Source organism: Nelusetta ayraudi, unplaced genomic scaffold (assembly GCF_046127955.1).
Source record: "Nelusetta ayraudi isolate G7.1 ecotype Tasmania unplaced genomic scaffold, CSIRO-AGI_Nayr_v1 ptg000092l, whole genome shotgun sequence".
Taxonomy (NCBI): domain Eukaryota; kingdom Metazoa; phylum Chordata; class Actinopteri; order Tetraodontiformes; family Monacanthidae; genus Nelusetta; species Nelusetta ayraudi.
In genome coordinates, this window is record NW_027466142.1 from 2724999 (window position 1) to 2744905 (window position 19907).

A 19907-nucleotide genomic window follows, 5' to 3' on the forward strand; every position below is an offset into this window, starting at 1 on the left:
AAAAAAAATTACCGAACCTTATTCATTGCAGAACAAAAATATATATTTTTCCACATAGGTTAGTTTATAACGCCTTATAATGAAATATATATCCAATAAGTCTAATTCACGACGTTCATGGTTACACGTAAATGCATCTCATTCGCAAAGAGGTGGAATGGGGTAGGTGTAGAACCATCTGAAGCTCGCTGCTGCCCTCAGGTGGTGAAATTGAAGTTCGTTTTACAGTTTGAGAGGGAACAATTTATCTCATGTAATTAAAATGAAACCATTAGTTTATTTGCTTGCATGATTTCATGCAGAGACCAGGATCTCGTTCTTACTCTTAATATTAAGAACTGTATGTTGTTGTTTGTTTTTCTTTTTTCATAAATGTTTAAAACAAAACAAAACAAAAACGTGTCTTCATTTGTGAAAGCAGGCCACTATACCATGAATTCAAACAATGTGGTCGACTGAGTTAGTAATGAAATGGTAAATGTGATGTATAATACTTTTCATTATACTTCGTTGACCTACACGGCAATAGACAATGCCAATAGCAAATGCAATAGAACATTTTAACTGCATGCCTTTATATTAATTTATTTAAAACTGATTCTGCCTTCATGTGGTTTCTGTCTGATCTAATGCTCCTTGTGGGAATTAATAACATTTGTTAAATCAAATACCCAGTAAGCACCAGACCTCACACTTATGAAACAGGACTGCCACTTGATGGAGGAGATGCAGTTTGCTTGCTTTGCAGAGTGGCGCTTGTTCCTTTGATGGCATTCCCTGGAGTTCTCATTATCCAAATTCTCTGGCATGTTGTGGGCCAGGCTAATGGTGCAGGAAGTAGGTCAAAACTGGGGGGGAAAAAAGAGATAACGTGTGCAGTGACAAGGTCTAACAGAAAAACAGTTTGTGTTTTCACTCTGGAAAATAAGCCTGTAATGTGATGAGACATTTGGAACAACAGTAGTCTGTAGTTTCTCCCGACCTGAGCACCAAGAGTCGTAACTGAAGCACTGGCTTTTTAAAATTCAGTTAAAAGGTTATACAGTGATATTATTTTTAGTTAGTTTAGCCACATTTTTCTTTTTGTGTTAATGTTTTATTAAATTCATTATTCAGAGTCATTAATTTTTTTGTTTGATGAAAATACTATTTAATCACGTCGGGATGCACTGTAGTGGTAGATTTAGGTGTTTCCCTTGTGGCTGTCTCTTGTCTTCATCCCTTTGTGTGTGCCTTTAGCGCATAGGGGTTAAACTCTGGCCCTCGTTCCAAATTTGGTCCGCAGTGTAATTATATTTGGCACCCCGAGGAATCACTACTCGAGCTGGTAGCTCGCCACTATTATACAGCACACGTGGCGCTAATCCTACAAATCCCAGAATGCTCGGCTCAATTAGTACAGGGCGTTCAATGAAGGATATTATTTTTCTCCTGATATAGCGGCTGTTCCAGTTTGCAGCTGCTCGGACCGGGTTCTGAGCTCCTGCTACTGCGGTGTTTGTTGTGCAACGTCACAGTGACGGCACGCCATGGCGACGCCGTGAAACCAAGAAACAAACCGCATTTATTGCCTCGCTATTAAAACGCCGGTCGAACTACATGCTCTCAGTGGGAGCAGCTGAAGCCCTACTTTGGGCACACTGACATTTAAGCGTAAGAGGCGCAAAAATGCGAAATGTACGACCGGGCTCCCAGAGTGATGCACGCGGCCACGGGCGCCACGCCGCCAACAGTTGGCCCGGGGTCCTATGACGGCCCGCTGGGCCACTCCAAAGTATCAGGTGGGAGTTTAACTTTCGGAACAGACCTAATATTGTTCGAAACATCGCCATAATCTACTCTAAACCAAAAATGCTTTAATTTACTTGCTGCTGACGTGAAGCTAATCTGATAATTTCGCAGCAAAAACAAGCAACACGTTTCTCTTAATCAATTTGCGTGAGAACAAATGTGGCATAGCTAAATTAAACTATTTTACCAACAAAATTGCTGTTTGTTCATAATGCCTTTTTATTTTTTACTTTTTAGATGGATATGCTCCTTTCCTGTCCTTCACCAGCCGGCTGACGTCATTCAGTGAGTCCAAAGACAGTGTACCAGCTCCTGGACAGTACGACTGCACACCTGTCAAGGTACTGTAGCCCAGATATATTCATCTATTAATTACATACTTACTTTCTAGGGCATATTTCTGTCTGATACCTTCAGGCGGGATTCCCCCAAGAACGGCTGGATCAGTCCACCTCAGGACGAGAAATCAGCCTCTACAATATGTATATCTGAAATATATTCCTCAAGATTTTCTGCTATGGATAGCTGCTGACAATATTGGCGTGATACAGCAAAAACCAAACAACATAAATAAATTCCTTGAGTGTATGTTATGCTTCAGTCCATCCAAGGGGTGCTGGAACGTATACCAGCTGTCTTAGGGTGAAGGCAGTGGTCCAGTTACAGAGCCACAGGGAGTGACTCACAACCTTTCACACTCACACTAGAGCCGGCAATTAATCTACATCTTATATTTGGAGTGTGGAAGGAGGACAGAACACATAGATGAAACCCACACAGACACAGTGAGAACATGCAAACTACACATAGAAACACCATTGTACTGTGGTGCTGTACACGTGTTGGACAATTCGACTACCGGTAATAAAGAAACAGAAGAAATCTGGAAAGAAAGGAAATGGCTTTGTGTTTATATCTCCAATGTAATGATGTCCTCCGTGGTCTTTGTGTCAAACTTTGCCTCCTTAGTTAAACATCCATGGTGGCTGCAGTCTCCAGAACCGCTCCAAGCGTTTTCAGGAGGTAGTGTCAGAAGTTCCAGGCCCTGGAAGCTACAGTGTTCTTCCTGCTCTGGGACTGAACACCTCCAGGGCTGTGAGTGCAAGGAGTTGTGGGAAACAGGTAGGCATCTTGGTGAGAGTGAAACTTTTTAGGGCAATAATATGAACAGTTGAGTGCCAAACATGTATTATTGACTCTTCAATGCACATATATACTGTCTGCTGTCTTTAAACCGAAAGGCCCATTTTTAATCAAAAAGAAAATAATTTCAAACAGAAGTAAGAGGATATACGGCTCACCCATGGGGACTTTTCATTGGTGCTGCTTGCGCTATTAACTCAAGCTGTTCAGTGCATCATCCAGCCAGTTTATAGTGTTACCTCATGTCCTGCTGTGCCCCGCAGAGCGAACAATATGCTCACATTCAAATTGAGCGTGCAAATAGAACACATGCAAACACCTCCTCAGCACTGTGTTGTGATGTAGTTGCCAAACGGATTTGAAGAGCACCCCTCTTTCAAAAAATGTTGACTGCCAGTACTTTACCAGTTGTCAGTGCCAACTCATAGCAATTAATGGATGCCATTTAAAAAAGAGCTTGTCTAGACATTTTTACCACAGAGGCTTACTTTAAACAGCTGACTGCATAGAATGAAAGATGGTGAATGTTTGATATATATAAAGGAACTCATAGGGACTCATCATGTCGGAAAATAAAAAGACACGACAGACAAATTCTTCTAATAACCTGTATCGTAATTCCATCCCAAGAGAAACCTTTCTCTGTTTGAATATGGATTTATACAATGAGATAATCATAATTTGCAGGATTCTTTCTTTTCTGCAGCGCAGTGAGCCAAGGTTCCTTCAAGGAGACAAACTTCTCTTCACATTTCTCTCTGCGTCCTTGTGTGTGCGCAGTGGCTCCAGGCAAAAAGTCTGCGTCTGGGTTGCGGCTCCGACATTCCGTCCATCCCGTCCCCGGGCCAGGCCCACGGCTACCAGGAGGACGCCTCAGGTGTGCTGAGGAAGCAGCAGCCTCCTCCCAAGGACACAACCCTGGGGCCAGCCTTCTACACTCCCCTGCTGGTAGGGAGGAGGACGTGCGCGGCCGTCGGAATCCACATCTGTCAGAGGATGTGAACCGTTCACTTTGTGCACGTGTGCTGCTGCTGTTAGTCTGAGTGAGCGTGTCCAAGTGTGCCAGCGCTGCCGGGCCTCGGCCCATTAGCTGCTGAAGACCCAACCTCCCCATCTCTTCACTGCCCCTCCCCCACAATCTATTCTGTTGGCCCACAATCCATTTCCATAGCTAATGAGTGCTGCTCCACTTCAGGTAAAAAAAAGAAAAATACTCACAGCGCAGCAATGCTCATCCATTTTATATGCCAACAAGCAGAGCCATTAGGAATTATTTTTCCAGTTTTATTACAATATTCACTTAAAATAATGCACAAGCCTGCTGGTCTGCTTCCATTAATGGCCGGTGCAGTAAACAGCGTCCTCCTTGAGTGTTGGCTGAGGTTGTGTCAACACGTGGATGCAGACGCAGAGACTCTGTGTGATTCAGGGCCGTCAGCGCCGCATCCATCCTCGCACATCCTCTCTTTGTTTTTTTGTTTCTTCTGTCTTTTTTCCACCGTGCTCTTGGCTTTTGTTGCTTTATCTCTTTGAAAGTTAAACCTCCGTTTCCGCTCGCCTCCCTCCCCGCGGTTCCTTCATCTCAAACACTCATTTCTTTAAACTCAAACGCTTCCCAGTCTCGCACCCCCGCTGAGTTCAAAAGTGAGGAGAGGCAAAATTAAGTGGTTGTCTGAGGACGGCACTTCAAAGTGCGCCCAGGCCAAGATGTTTGAGACAAATCAAAAGGGAGGGACAACAAAGCCATATTAATTATCTGCACTGACGGCGCAGCCTCTTCAGTGCATGTTAAGTCATGACCACCAGAAAGTGACCATTCAGAGTCAAACACTGGGATATTTTATTGCTCACAAAGTCTTCATCAAAGGACTCGTTTCTGTCCAAGGTTGTGAAGTTTTAAAGTTCAGCACCATTTAGACCAGGAGGGGGTTCAACTGTTTGACTGGTGGGCCACAATGGTTTTATAATATAGGAGAAGAGCAGCAGATGGATGGAGCGTTTTGGTGAGCCACCTCATAGGAAGAAAAAAATCTATCATGGGATATGCAGAAAACATGTTGCTTTAATGTCAATTGAAAATGAACCAAAGAAAAGTTTCAACCAAATCAGTGTCTTTGAAGCTTCACGGTGTTAAGCTCTTCATTGAAATGACTCTGAAAACACTGGAAACATGGAGGAAATACAGATATCTCATGGCTTACCATCAATACAATTTCTTCAAGTTTGGCGGGCCGGATTAAAAAGCTTAAAGGGCCGCAGTTTGCTCATGCCTGATGTAGAATGAAAGTGTGACTTTTGGCTCAAATCGCAAAAAGTTTGAAATCCAATTCAAAGCCACACTTGCGCCACTCCGCCCACGATCCTCCGCTGACACATGCTTTCACTCATGCAAATGTTTTTCCAGATTCCAATTTAAATATAATAAATAATACCGCTGTTCGGTTTCACCGAAGATGGATGCAAATGTTTTAGCCCGCTCTCTGTGTTTTTGTTTTGGCTTTTTAAAAGCTCTCCTTGACTTAAAAAGGCATCTGTGCGTGTGAAGTCAAAGGGAGCTGTGATAGCATCATGACTGCTCTATGTGGTTGTGAGCCGTCAACGCAGAGTGCTTGTGTTTTTCTCTCTTTCCCCCTCCTCCCCTTGAAGTGTCTTAAACCCCCTGTTTCTTATCTCCCCCGTCTGCAGTCTAGATGGGTAGATCACGGGGGGGGGGACATGCTCAGATGTTGTTGAAGTTGAGATAAGGCGACCGACCACATGGAGTTGGAAAGTTTTCAGAACACGCAGCCAGTCTCCTTCAAGCTTGCCTCACAAAAACGACCCAGACGGTGGGGTCAAGTTAAAGTTGTGGTAAAGGGAGGGTTGCCTGTTAGATGTCTGTTTCCTTTGGCATTTCCGCCGAGGACAAGCTGAAGGCTCCTCTCATTGTCAAAAAAAAACAGCTATTTACCCAAGAACTCTTGCACAAAACCATTTCAGGTGACTTCAGTAAAGATTTTGCATCGATTTTATCCCAAATAAACCATTGTTGGCTTTCAGAGGTCTCTGGCTGCGTTTCCCAACAATATTATGTAAAGCTGCATGTTGACAGAAAAAAAAAATCCACCCATCTGTTGCTTGCTCTGCTTTTCAGAAAGTGTGTGCCAAACACTTGGTTCAGACGATACACCCTTTGTGATGTCATAGAGGGCACGGATCCCAGGTTGCTTACAGGTCACCTGCCCTCTGAGACTCCTCTCTGTCCTCTTCCCAATAAATATGTTGCGAGTCATCGCATTTATTATTTATGCAAAGCTAAATAAAGGTCTGAAAATGGGCACAGTAACTGACTAAAGAGCAGCAATTCATTTGACTTTGAAAAATCTACTTTCCTCTTTGATTTTAGTTTCTACACTACCTGAATTCATATTTCATTTTAACATCATCATCCTAGTGTCAATTTATTTATTTTTCTTAACTCCAAGCCTGGAATCTTGATGCATGTTTGATGGCAGTGGTTTGATGGCTCAGTCTCAGAAACGTCTGTGTTGTCAGGCTGCTGAGGTCGACCTTGCAGGCTGAGAGGCTGTAAAACTGTGCGAGATCAGAGAGGATGGAAGCCCTCCGCACGATCTGACCTCCTCTACTGGCATTTGGCTGAACTTTAAATTTCCTTTCTGCCCAACTTTGATGAGGCTTCGCTCAAAGTGAAGTAAAGGTGTGAAACTGTGAATGGGTGAATCCCCCTCCCCCCTTTCTCTTCCTTGCTCCTCTTATTTCTCCTCTCTTCCACCCTTCAGCCGCTCTCTGTCTCTGTGTCTCTCTGTTCTCTCACCCTCTCGTTCCTTTTTTTTTCCCTCCGCCCCCCTGCAGTCGGAGCTGCGCTCTGCTCAGAAGTACAAAGGTGTTCACTTTGGCAACCTGACAGGGAGGAGAGGTGCTCCGACGGTGGAGGAAGGCCCAGGGCCAGGACATTATGATCCACACCTGTGAGTCTGGACACTTTGTTATTTGGGCTGCATTCACACCTTTTCCACTGCGGAGGGAGGGAGGGAGAAAGGGAGAGAGGAAGGAGGCTTGTAAATGTGACTCACACAACCCAGATGAACCCAGAGTCACGGCGACGTGTTCAAAAAAGTCCGAGGCTCGATTCCAGCTAGAAGAAAGTCGTGCAAAAGGCAAATCCTGGAAAAAGACGTCTGCAATAGTTGCAAATGTGCAGCTATAATGAGATGGGGCTTTTGTGAGGCAACTCTTGTTTACTCGTTTCTCAACTACTCCACTTGGAACAGAGTTCAGTTGTGCTGCTTCATTGTTTCACATTAAGTGCACCTCAGGCTCTTTACACAGCGACAGCAGCCACCTGGCTGTTTCTCAGATTGTAGCTGCTTATCGAGGTGCTCTTCTTTATACCGAGCTACAGCAATGTAAACACCCCGGCTCCATGCCAAGGCGTTAGTCGTGGAAGGAGAGAGTGGGAGAGCGTGGCGTGGCCCAGATTGCTAAAGCCCAAAAATTTTTGTGAGGATTGTGCATGTTGGAAGCCTCCTAATCCCCGTGCTCAGATATGTGCTGAAGAGAGCAGCTGCGCCACCGCCGTGAAATATAGCTTTGATCATAAAGCTGGGGTGCTGCCGTGTTTGACATTTCTCTCAAAGCATTTCTATGAAAGGCCGCAGAGGGTGGGCCCGGCTCACAGTGGTGAGCAGCAACCTGCTCAGCTATTCACCCGGGAACCGACTGAGCGATAGAGGCCATAATTCCTGCGTGGAAATTAAGCTTTCAGCATGAAAAAAAAAAAATGCAGGTATTTGATAAGGATGTAATTATTGGAATAATTTTAATATACAGTTTGTGTTAGTTCCTGTTTTCTCAACTTCTCTTCTTGCAACACTGGTTGTCCCACTTGTCCTTCAGTCCCTTTCTAATTGATTTTTTTTTTTTACCAGTTAGCAATTGTTCCTGTTTTCATGTTTATATGTTTCATATATTTGAAAACCGCCACCCTTCCACCCTGCAAATTCTATATCAGTTCAACTCTCCGTCTTGGGCTGCACTCTCTTCCCAGACATCCTCTCTTTCTTCCTCCCACAAACACTCTGTTCCCGTCTGCCCCTCAGGAGCCTTGAAACGCACTACGAGAACGTGAATCTTCAGAAGGAGCAGAGAGGCCGAGCTGAGCTCTTCATCCCTCGCTACCATGAACTCTTAGCCAAGCAGGAGGAGAAGAGGGTGAGCGGGGCACGTTTGTGTGTGTTGACGTGCAGCGTTGCATGCAGCTCGTGTCTGACCTCCACAAAGTGAATGTCTGGCTCCCAGTTTAAGGGATTTTGGAATTTCAGGCCATTTAGACGACAGCATCCACGAGTAAGCAGTGATCCTGTCATTTTAAAAGCTGTGCTTCTCTTAGATCTGTAGTGAATACTTTGCATCAATCATCATGAAATCCTATTGAGTTGAAGGTCCATTATTACACCCATTTTATTAATTATCAATGAATTAAAGAAATTAATGAAAATTCACCGTCAAACAGAGTCCTGTGAAAAAAAGACGCTTTGTTTTACCTTTCATACAACTACACAACAGAACACAACAACAGAGGAGAACAGGGCCACGACTGGCACTTTGGATTTTTTCAAGTGCTGCTGATTGAAGATTCAATGAGTAAAGTCCTCCCTCGCTCTTTAAGTGTAGCGCGTTGCATTAAGTCTTCACCTGTAGAGGGCAGTAAAACACAAGCTTCAGTCACAGACAAGCTCTGAACACCCCCACCTACACACACACACACACACACACACACACACACACACACACACACACGGCCAGTCACACCCTGGAGTTACTCACCTACATATGAACTTGAGTGCGCTGACAGCTGAAATGGTGCGCAATGACTTGTTTCTCCGGTCGCTGGCTGGGAGTTGCCACATTCTGGGAAGTGAGGGACTGGATTTGCAGACTTAGGTGCACTTGTCGTTATTCTCTCAGGTATCTGGATGATGTTGTTCATCTTCCACTTACTTGCTCTTCTCCTTAATCATTTGGCAGTGCTGCACTGGCTGATTTTTTGTGTTTTTTATGAAATGTGTGGAAACGTATTTACCGTGTTCAGTGCGTGGTTGTCGGAGGACGTGACACAGTGAGTGCTATTGGTGAGTAAGTTGGCACCTTGAAAGCATAATTATTCTGGAGTCATACATCACCATGGTCTTTGTGGACCCCCCCCACCATGAAGGCTGGAGCTCCATCCATCATCATTAGCTGACATGTAGACTCACATGCACTCCCATACACATCACACACATATACCAGATGGGTCGTTACCCACAGTGGAGACAAACTCCTTCACTTCTTCAAGACCAGCAGACAGACTTGACTTTAATGGGAGAAGCAGCAGCAGCAGCAGCAGCAGCAGCAGGTTTCCTGCAGAGTTTAGAGACATTTTTAAACACATTTTGAGGTCTGTGTTTGAAATAATAATAATAATAATAATAATAAAAAAAAAAAAAACTTTCACACCAATATTATTTCAAAATCAACCCAACTGGCCAAGAGGTAGCGATATAACCTGTAGGCGTAATGGAACGATGGCTGATTAGAAAACCTGTGGAAAAAATGGAAGCACTCCATTCATGAAAATGGGGAGATACTGCATTGTCATTGCTATTGTCATTGTAGTGGAATTAGTCTCAGAAATACAGTAGAGTAAAAGTGAATTAACACAAGAAAATGAAATCAGGCACAGGTTAAAACTAGCAATATTTTGATGATGTCTGCCTTTCATCTAATGACCTTCAGAGCAGTGCAGGGATTACTAAACTGATGAACAGAGAGATTCGAAACGCACTTTTAAAGAGTTGAGTGTGAAAACCTGAGGCGCACAAGCAAGCAAATCCTTTTGAAGGCCCTGCATCCTTAGTCATGGAAAATATTGGATTTCCTTCATTCATTTCTGTTGTAAAGAGCCAAAAAATGTTTGTTTTTTTCCTGGTTCTTGCAGCCGTAAACCTCTGCAGTACGGTACAGGGGGTGATCGATAAATATTGACTTTGACATTATTTGTGAACATAATTTTGCAAGCTCGATATGTTATTGCCCCCCCCCCCCACCCCTGCCCCCAATCCCCGTTTCACACACACACACACACACACACACACACACCCTATTTGACTGGGAGCTCGCACGAAGCTCTTGGGTTCAATAAGATGAATTCAGCTGTCTTGCTCTCTTTATTGCCCAAAAGTACACGTTTGCCCTTTTGGTGGTGGTGGTGGGCGAGAAATGAATAGGTCATCTGGTTCTCATTGGAAATCAACGCTGTTTGCGTGCGTAGGTAGGTGACATTCCGACGGTAAGAAACTTTTCCTCTCAGTCAACAATTGAGTCACAGCTGTGTGAGTGCAGATTAAATTGTCGGCGGGGATTCGCTGGTGAAAATCAGCACTTTCCCCCTCGGAATACTGGAGTCAGACCACACTGTTTAACTGCAGACCTCTGGCACAGCCACTGTGTGTGTGTGCGTGTGTGTGCGCGTGTGTGTGTGGTCCTCAGTTGCTAACTGGTTTGCTCACCACAGTAATTACTGCACTAAATGGTGCAGCAGCCTTGAATTGGCACATGATGTGATTCCTGTGGAAGAGAAAAATAACGCAGGCAGTGTTGTCCTTCTTTTGTGTGTTCATTATGTTCCGTTATTGCAGGTTTGGCAATCATTTGCTGTCACTGTGTCAATGTAACCTCGCTTCCCATTGGCTCATCGGCCTTGACTGGCACTGGGTGGACAGTGGGACTCTCTACCTTCCCAGTACTGGTTTCATCCTGAAGATCGCTGGGCGTCATCCATCCAGCCATCCATCCATTCAGCCTCCAACGCATCCACCCACCAATCACCCATCCATTTATCCATTTATCCACCCATCCATCCATCCACCATCCATCCACCATCCATCCCTCCATCTATCCATCATCCATCCATCCATCCATCCATCCATCCATCCATCCATCCATCCCTCCCTCCCTCCCTCCCTCCCTCCCTCCCTCCATCCATCCATCCATCCATCCACCATCCATCACCCATCCATCCATCATCCATCCAGCCATCCAGCCATCCATTCACCCACCCATCCATCCATCTGTCCGTCTGTCCATCCATCCATCCATCCATCTATCCATCCACATCCTGCACTCAGAACACCTACCTGAGTGGAATTGGAACCCACACCCTTTGAAGAAATGGAGCCACTGTGCTGTATCTTTTACACTACCCAGCAGTGTGACTGTGAACCAACCTGCTGAAGTGCTTGTTGCTGCCTCTGGTTCTGGTTCCAGGGGGTTCCTGGTCCGGCCCACTACCACATCAGAGGTCAGTTTGACAGGCCTGTGGAACCAGGAGGGAACCGGGAGAAGTTCTGCTGTCCTTTCCTCTCTGGAACTGAGGTACACTCCAAATATCACGTCTCCTTCTGCCCTTATTTAGCTTTTTAATCAGGGAATTTGAATCATGAAGTCTGAGTTTTATAAAAGAGTCAATTGCAAACTCTACCGCTGATTTATGAAATATTCATTTTCAAGACATTCTCAATGCTGTCAGTGATCTCCCCAGGAATTACATTTCCTTCTCTCTCCTTTCGCCTCCTCATCTTTTAAGACAGTGTGTGTTAAAACATGCAGCTCTGGGGATCCGCCCTTTGTGATGTCACCGCAGAGGGTGAAATATGCCTTTGTTCAGGAGATCCATGGAAAATTTTTTTCACATTCATTTTTATTCATTTTTCTTGATAATGTATTGTTGCTGCGATTCCATCAGAGTCTGCAATGAAAAATAAGACCTCAGCGTTCCTTTTAGCTGTTGTCATCATTTTGTTTTTCGAACTGTTATGAGCTAGTATATAATTACCACCTGAAGATCTGACAGATGCTGTTTAACACTGCAAGCTAAAGAAAAGAAGATCATTATGCAAAACAAAACATATTCATTATTATTCCTTTCCATTCAGCAGAACTAATAGGACAGATGGGGGGAAAATATCAGACATGCTTTATCGGGCGCCATTATGTTGACTTTCTCAATTTCTCGAAGGGGATTGGATTTTTAATTTCCCATATTTAAGACACAGTTAAAGATCCAAGATGCTGAGTGGGGCCTGGCCTTGTTTAATTGATGTGGGGGGAGCGAGGGGTTTCCTCAGACGCTGCTCAGGATGAGTTCATTAAGAGGCTCAGAGGAGATGGAGGAGATGGAGGACGTGAGAAGGTTCAGCGTGGCGTCTCAGGAAGGGCTCAACTCCTCTGTGGCCCACGGATTCACTGCTGTCAGCGTCTCCCGCTGATGTTTCAATGAGCGCTGTGACGCACACTCACAGACACACACTCACGGACACACACTCACAGACTCACACACCTTCTCACGGCAACACAGGATTAACGCAATGACAATCTGAACGACCCCAGAACAACTTTCTTTTCTTCTTCTTTGTAAACATTTATTTCCATCGCTGCTTCGGCGTGTATGACTTCTGTCTTTGAGTCTTTGATGTTTGTTTTGAATATCTGCAGATATAGTCTGTGAAGGTTCCCAGTCATCCAGGTCACCTTCAAGTAGAGGGTTCAGTTTGGGCAACTGGACTTTGCTCTTGTGATCTTGAAGGCAGATTAACGACTCTCATGGCTTTGGCTCCATTAGCATAATCAACATCTCATTGATAATCAACACCTTTTGTTGAAAAAAACAACACCTTGCTAATAGAAGGTACCATCAGCCTGAGCCCCACCTTCACCTGCTGGTGGTTCAATACATGTTACTCTCCAGCCCTTCTTTCTGAAGTGAAGAAGTCCTTCAGATGAGGAGAAACGTCTACAAGATGACAAGAACAGGTCCAGTTGCTCCGACTGAACCCTTCTACTTTATCCGCTGCACATATATATTTTTTATTACACCTTCCATTGGTTGATAAGTGATGGTTTCCTCAAACAAGTGGGTTATGCCGCGTCCTATAAAATAATCTCGGTTTTCAAGATAAATATTGCTATTTGTTTAATGTGGTGCCAAAGACTCAGCAGGCTTCCGCTTCTTCCTCCGTTCTTTCTCCTGCTTGCGCATTCTCTTTCTACTCATGATCCAACATTTATCCTCCTCATTCCTTTTTATCTCCCTCTGTTAGAGGTTTACGAATGATGTGAGAGAGTTGTCGCCCCCTGTTGGCGTGTATAACGACCCGCGCTGCGCCCTGGAGCTCCTGAAGAAGCCGAGAGGAGGGAAAGAAGTCCCGTTTGGCGTTGCATCGCCACGATTCACCTGCGGACGCAGAGAAAACCCCTCTCCAGGTGTGTGTGTATGTTTGTGTGTGTGTGTTTACTGTGTATGTGTGTGTGCGTGTGTGTGTGTGTTCACAGTGCATGCGTTGCAAAGTGCTATTCCTCCCCTTTGATGTGTGTGTAGTTGCACATTTTCCTGACCCTCCCTGGCGGAGAGGTCGATCACATCCAACACTGGGGTGGATTTTCTTCTTTCAACACTCGTCTTGCTGACGGAGTCAGAAACTGAAGCTTGTCTCCTTCCATCTGAACCCTGCCCGGCCGCGAGAAAACACGTGTTTCCTTTTAAGCCGCTTCAGAATCGCCATGTTGCGTAGACGTCCACGTTTCATTTTTCATTTTGTTTCATATTTCATGTTGCGTTTCTCCGCTGGCCGCTTCCACATTAACAAGTTCTGTTCATACTTTTTCTATCTATTTTTAAAGGCACGGAAGTATTTTCTTAAGTTGCCGAGATGTCTCGTCGGTGGTTGCATCTCCTCGTCTGCCGTTTTGTCAGTAATGAGATCCATCCGTATGTCTGCGCGACCCTTGACCTTGAAAGTTTTTGAACCGTTGCGGAGACATAAACACAAATATAATGAAGCAGTTCTGCATTAGTAGGAACGTGAGGAAGACAAATTACACACAAATGTCCTTTTGTCGCCCTCCTTCACTCAGGTCCAGGGTCCTATGACGTCTTTGGACACAGTTTGGCTCAGGAGAGTTTCAAAAAGGCCTTTTTTGAGAGGAGCAGGAAGGGAGGCTTTGGCTCCAGTGCTCAACGCAACTTCATCTTCCCCAGCAGGGAATCAATGGAGGCGCCCAGCCCGGCACAGTACCAGGTGAGAAGCTCCATCAATACACTCACTGATTTATTTCTTTTGTCTCATGGCCTCATTTCAAATTGGAAAGAGCGGCCAGGGGGCCAAATGAGGCCTGTGAAGGGTTTTAATCCAGCCCACCAAACTTGAAGAAATTATATTAATAATCAGTCAGTCATAAAATAGCTGTATTTCCTCCATGTTTCCAGTGTTTTCAGAGTTATTTCAGTAAAGAGCTAAACACTGTAGGGCTTCAAAGACATTGATTTGGTTGCAAATTTGCTTTGGTTAATTTTCAATTGAAATTAAAGCAACATGTTTTCTACATATCCCCCGAACTGTGGGGTTTCTGGGTGGTGGGAAAAAAGTGGCATAAAAAGCTGCACAGGTTGTCACACGACCTTGAGACAACGTTGTTGGTTTGTGTTCAGGTGGAGAAGAAGACAGAGGAGAGCTACAAGAAGCAGCCGTCGTCCGTGTTCCGGTCGTCCACAGAGCGGCTGGCGTCGTCGCTCCTGGCTAAGGTGAGTCTCTGGTCCTCCTGGCTGAGGTGAGGCACTGGTCCTCCTGGCTGAGGTCAGACTCTGGTCCTACTGGCTGAGGTGAGGCTCTGGTCCTCCTGGCTGAGGTCAGATTCTGGTCCTCCTGGCTGAGGTGAGGCTCTGGTCCTCCAGGCTGAGGTGAGGCTCTGGTCCTCCTGGCTGAGGTGAGGTTCTGGTCCTACTGGCTAAAGTGAGGCTCTGGCTCTCCTGGCTGAGGTCAGACTCTGGTCCTCCTGGCTGAGGTCAGATTCTGGTCCTCCTGGCTGAGGTGAGTCTCTGGTCCTCCTGGCTGAGGTGAGGCTCTGGTCCTCCAGGCTGAGGTGAGGCTCTGGTCCTCCTGGCTGAGGTGAGGTTCTGGTCCTACTGGCTAAAGTGAGGCTCTGGCTCTCCTGGCTGAGGTCAGACTCTGGTCCTCCTGGCTGAGGTCAGATTCTGGTCCTCCTGGCTGAGGTGAGTCTCTGGTCCTCCTGGCTGAGGTGAGGCTCTGGTCCTCCAGGCTGAGGTGAGGCTCTGGTCCTCCTGGCTGAGGTGAGGCTCTGGTCCTACTGGCTAAAGTGAGGCTCTGGCCCTCCTGGCTGAAGTCAGACTCTGGTCCTCCTGGCTGAGGTGAGGCTCTGGTCCTCCTGGCTGAGGTGAGGCTCTGGTCCTACTGGCTGAAGTCAGACTCTGGTCCTACTGGCTAAGGTGAGGCTCTGGTCCTCCTGGCTGAGGTCAGACTCTGGTCCTCCTGGCTGAGGTGAGTCTCTGGTCCTCCTGGCTAAGGTGAGGCTCTGGTCCTCCTGGCTGAGGTGAGGCTCTGGTCCTTCGTCTTCTGGCTCCTTTAGGTTCCATCTCCGAGTTGTGATTGTCAGAAATGGGCCATGGCGCGGGAAGCATGTGATGCACCATGCCAACGGCCCTGTTTATAAGCTGCTGTTAGTTTCCTCGTTCTGCTCCTTTCTTCTTTTCCCTTTTCGCAAAGCTCATTCATTAAAGAACAAAAAAAGAGGTCAATCTAAATCCGTGCAACTGAATCTGCCGTTCTTGTCTTTTTTCTTTTTTCTTCCGACAACTTTCTTGGCTTTGTGTGTCACAGGCTGATGGAAATAAACATCTAATGTTCAATATTTCATTATTCCATCTTGGAGGGAAGCTTGGGTCGAATTTTCAGGTCTGTCTTTTTCTTTTTCTTCTTTCTTTTAGCTACGTCCCACATTCAAATGGGTAAAAGCCTGATCACTTTAATGGTTTTATACTCTAGTATCAACAGTAAGTAGATAGAATAGAATATATTGAATAGATTTAATCAAAAGAGAACAAGAATGATTTGAGACCCAATAATTATCGCTCTATCCAGATCTACACTTTATGAAAACTGTCTGCTCTTCTGATGAGTTCCTCATTTCATTTCCATCAGTTTACATTCCAGGTTTAAGTGTTACCATCGCTTTCTTTGTTACGCCAACAACAGCACTGCGGCAGCAAAAAACTTGTCAAACACAATTTGCATTGTGTGTTTTCTGTATGACTCCAACACTGCCATTGATTCGTGTTTTCAGGGGTTTTTCTCAAACCATTTTCACCCGTCACAAATCAGAGGTAATAGCACCGAGTCCTTGTGTGGATTTTTCGGTCCCCTGGTGATTTGGTTGTGGTGATGACCTGCATTTAGATAGTGTGCTAATGAAGCTACACACGAAGCGTCTCGGTGTGATTGAACCTCTCGCGTTTAAAAGAAAAAAAGAGTACGATGTTCAAGGAGGAAATTATGTAAATGTCCCGCTCAAGTGTGTGCAGCAACCCTTTAATATTCAAAGTACAAAATTTGTATTTCTGAGTACCTTTCTGGGTAGCAGCTGGTGTTTACTCTGATCTGCTCTGAAGGAGGAAAACGTTACCTGAACCTTAAAGAAAGAAAAAAGTCTGTGCACGATTTTAACTCTGCAGACTGGGTTCACTTTTTTGCAGTGTATCACCATTTATAAGACAACAGTTTTGAATAATCATCAACCGTACAGTCATACAGCTCCGCTGTATCCAGCCAGTCACGTGTTGCAAAGTCTTCTTGCTGTGCAAGTTCTCCGTCTTTTGTTCTGCTTCTGCTGCGGCCGCGATTCTGCCTCCAAACCCTGACATCAGTGAAAATTCCTTTAATGCTTTAATTTCATCCAGTAAACTACATAAAGCAATTTCTTTCATACTTGCACGTCAGATGGAAGCTCTCAGCTCACAGTAACGAACCTCCAGTTGGTCGCTGGGTAGGTTTTTGAATTGATGTTGTGCTGGTGATGCTACTGTGACAACACGGTTAGCAGTGGTTAGCGCTGCCGCCTTACAGCAAGAAGGTTGTGGGTTGGATTCCAGGTCCTGGAGTCTTTCTGTGTGGTAGTTTTTCCCTGTGTCTTGCCCTGTGTCAAGGGACTAACAAAATTAGTCACTTGATCTTAATGTTCTCCAGCTTCCTCCCACACTCCAAAAACATGCATGTGAGGTAAATTGGAAACTCTCTCTGGCCCTAATAAAGTGGCCACTGGTCCAGGGCGTCACCCTGCCTTCACCTATGACAGCTGGGAGAGACTCCAGAATACCTGTGACACCCTGAGAGCAGGAGGAAGAGGGGATTTAAGATGGATGGATGGATGGATGGATGGATGGGTCATTGTCCTGGGAACACCAGACAGAGTCCAGCTAATATCGCTGCTCTGTGTTGCCATCGCCCAGCTAGAACTTCCTGCCTGGATGTCTCCTTTTTCTGCATGTTGAAACAATCAGTGGTATACTGTATGTTTGCTATTAGACAGACACCCAGTGTGTCTCAGTGTTTTACAATGCGGTTAACTTGCCACCCTCCCCTACCTTTTTTTTTTTTTTTGTTGCAGTGGCAGCACTTCTAACTTGATTTTGTTCCAATGACGCAAACATAATTGGCTGCCTTTGCAAGTGGGGAGCTGGTAAAGTGGGGAGCTGCCCCCCCCCCCTTTTTTTTTCTCTTCCTTTTCCGTTGAAGGAATATAGTGCATTCCTGTCAGAGCAGCAGCGGCTCTCCCCTGGCAAAAAGGATAAAAAAAATCAGAGTTGAACTTTACTGCGGTAGAGTAAAAAAAAAAACAGAGAAAACAAAAAGACGAGACGCGCTGGGAAAGCAAACAATAGTTTATTGAGCAGTTCCTGGGAGATGCCGCCTCAATATTTCCCTCTCCCGCCTCGCTCTGCTTTTTATTCTCCCCTCTGAGTGCTCGGCAGAGGAGATCTGAGGGCCCCTGTAATGGCGACACACAGCGTCTCCTTTATGACCACTTAATGAACATCTTTGCAGTAATAGTTAGCCACATGCCGCGCCCAAGCCTGGGCTGGATCCCCAGTAACGGCCTCCCACTGGGGCACATATTAAAAGTGTCTAATCAGGAGACGCCTGTGATCGTGAGAGCGGAATAGGACACGAAACACACACGCGCGCACACACGCGCGCGCGCGCGCACACACACACACACACACACGCTCGCTTAGACACAAGTGCGGGAATAACGTTTTTTATCTGTTCACGTTCAGAATTGTTTTTAAAGCTCTGGTTAGCAGTCGAAGGTGACATTCCAGTCTGAGAAATTGCTCTCGCAGCGAGAAAAGGATGAAAGGACATTTGTTGTCGCTTGAAGTGACAGAAAGTTTGATGAAGATTAAGATTAAAATTGATGTTGTCGTCTGACAGCGGGTTTATCTTCTCCCCGGTGTTTCTTGTTTAGCCCTGCACTTCATGTCTAAATAGTTTCTGAGGTTCATTGATTCATTTTGTTTCAACTCAAAATGTCTGCTTTCTAAATCCACCCTCGACCTGGTCGTGATTTCGTGATGGGTGACATACAGAAAGTGATACATTCAGCTTGTTCTTTTTTTTTTTTTTAATATATACCTAAAGCAATGCCCTTTTCAAGGCATCCTTGAAAATCTGACTGTCAAAATCAAACTTGTTCAAATATTTGATGCCTCTCAAGAGTTTTTCCTTGGCCTGGGGTCGAGTCTGATAAGAGATGATTACATGTCTGTTGAAGAGAGAGAGAGAGGCCGCTGGGTGGAGGAGTGACAGGTCTGAATGAAGAGATGAGTGTAAAGCAGAATGTATCCAATAATAATGATGAGCGTCTTTCTGGCTTTCATCTGTCCTGCTCTGTTTCTCTCGTCCTCTTTTTCCCTCCTCCTCTCCATCCTCCCGCCCGAGCCCCTTCATTTCCTCCTGCCCTGTGCTACTTTCCTCTCCAGCTGGCCAAATCTCTGTGATATTGACCTCTCCGGTGCGAAGGTCGTGGGATACCCTCAGGCAGTGCTGGGAGAGAATAAGTGTGGAATTTAATTTGGACCAGTGTTTTACCCCGAGGCGACGGAATTCCTTCTCTTCCATAAATGAGTCAAATATTTCTCCATCCCTCGAAGCGACGGGAGTGAGGTTTGACACCGTGTTTTGTTCGTCAGTCACTTTTCACTAATGGCTTTCTGCCTCTTGTCATGTGAGCTGGTTTTGTCTTATTGCTGTCAGGAGTCCTGGGAGTTGCATGCTGGGAAAATGATTGCAGGATCAATAGCGACATTAACGGGGAGATTATTGCAGTTGCAGTGAACATAGTTTGGTCGGTTTGCAGTGGGTTAAATAGACATAAATAGAAATATAATATAAAAATAATCTGTTCTGAAAAAATTGACAATGATGACAAATATGATTCTTGAATGCTCTGCCATGTTGACAGCCTTCAAAAGGCAAAATATAAAAGTGTGAATCATAGCAAACTGTTGCACTCGCTGAGGCAGTTTCCAACATAAAGACACGTTGCCTCGAAGGTTTCAAAAGAAATGCTGTGCAGAGGTTAACTGTATTGCAAAACACTTTCTGACCCACAGTACAAGTTAGATGCAGTATGGGGTGACGACTCACTCAAAATAAACCTTTTAGCAACATCGCCGCTCCGTGCTAGAATGAAAAACTAGGAAAAAAAAAAGCTTTCATAAACAAGCTTTCAAACATGTCTTATATCTCAATATTACCTAAGAAAAGCCCATCTTCCATTTCCCTCTCACACAAAAGCCAAATATTACAGTTCTTGTCTAAGCTGCTCCGGTGGCTCCACGCAAATCATTTGGAACTGATGTACCCAAGCAATAATGTCCCTGCCAGTCAGGCGAATTTGGGTTTATCTGTGCTATTATCTGTTGCACTGGCAATGAGCAACACCCGATAATTCTTTTTCCTCGGTGTGTAACTGGCTTGATGAAATCAGACAGACAATATTAAAACACGGCCTTTATTACATTTACCACCAGCTGTGATTTGGAGAAGCGATCATAATAAACCAACTGTGTGAAAATAATA

At 45.1% G+C, this 19907-nt stretch overlaps 1 protein-coding gene across 2 annotated transcripts in view; it reads left to right on the plus strand.

The window, feature by feature from the left end:
- Positions 1–928: 928 nt before the first annotated feature.
- The window catches only part of stpg2 (sperm-tail PG-rich repeat containing 2), a 40041-nt gene continuing 21062 nt past the window's right edge, over positions 929–19907 (plus strand). The window contains exons 1-10 of one of the 2 annotated variants that reach the window (XM_076047204.1): positions 929–1781; positions 2029–2132; positions 2761–2925; positions 3715–3882; positions 6787–6902; positions 8034–8145; positions 11242–11349; positions 13074–13236; positions 13888–14051; positions 14462–14554. In XM_076047204.1, coding sequence (XP_075903319.1) covers positions 1676–1781; positions 2029–2132; positions 2761–2925; positions 3715–3882; positions 6787–6902; positions 8034–8145; positions 11242–11349; positions 13074–13236; positions 13888–14051; positions 14462–14554 — 1299 coding nt within the window. In that variant the 5' untranslated portion in view covers positions 929–1675. The remainder of the gene's footprint in view (positions 1782–2028; positions 2133–2760; positions 2926–3714; positions 3883–6786; positions 6903–8033; positions 8146–11241; positions 11350–13073; positions 13237–13887; positions 14052–14461; positions 14555–19907) is intronic. The other variant, XM_076047205.1, reaches the window with a different exon arrangement.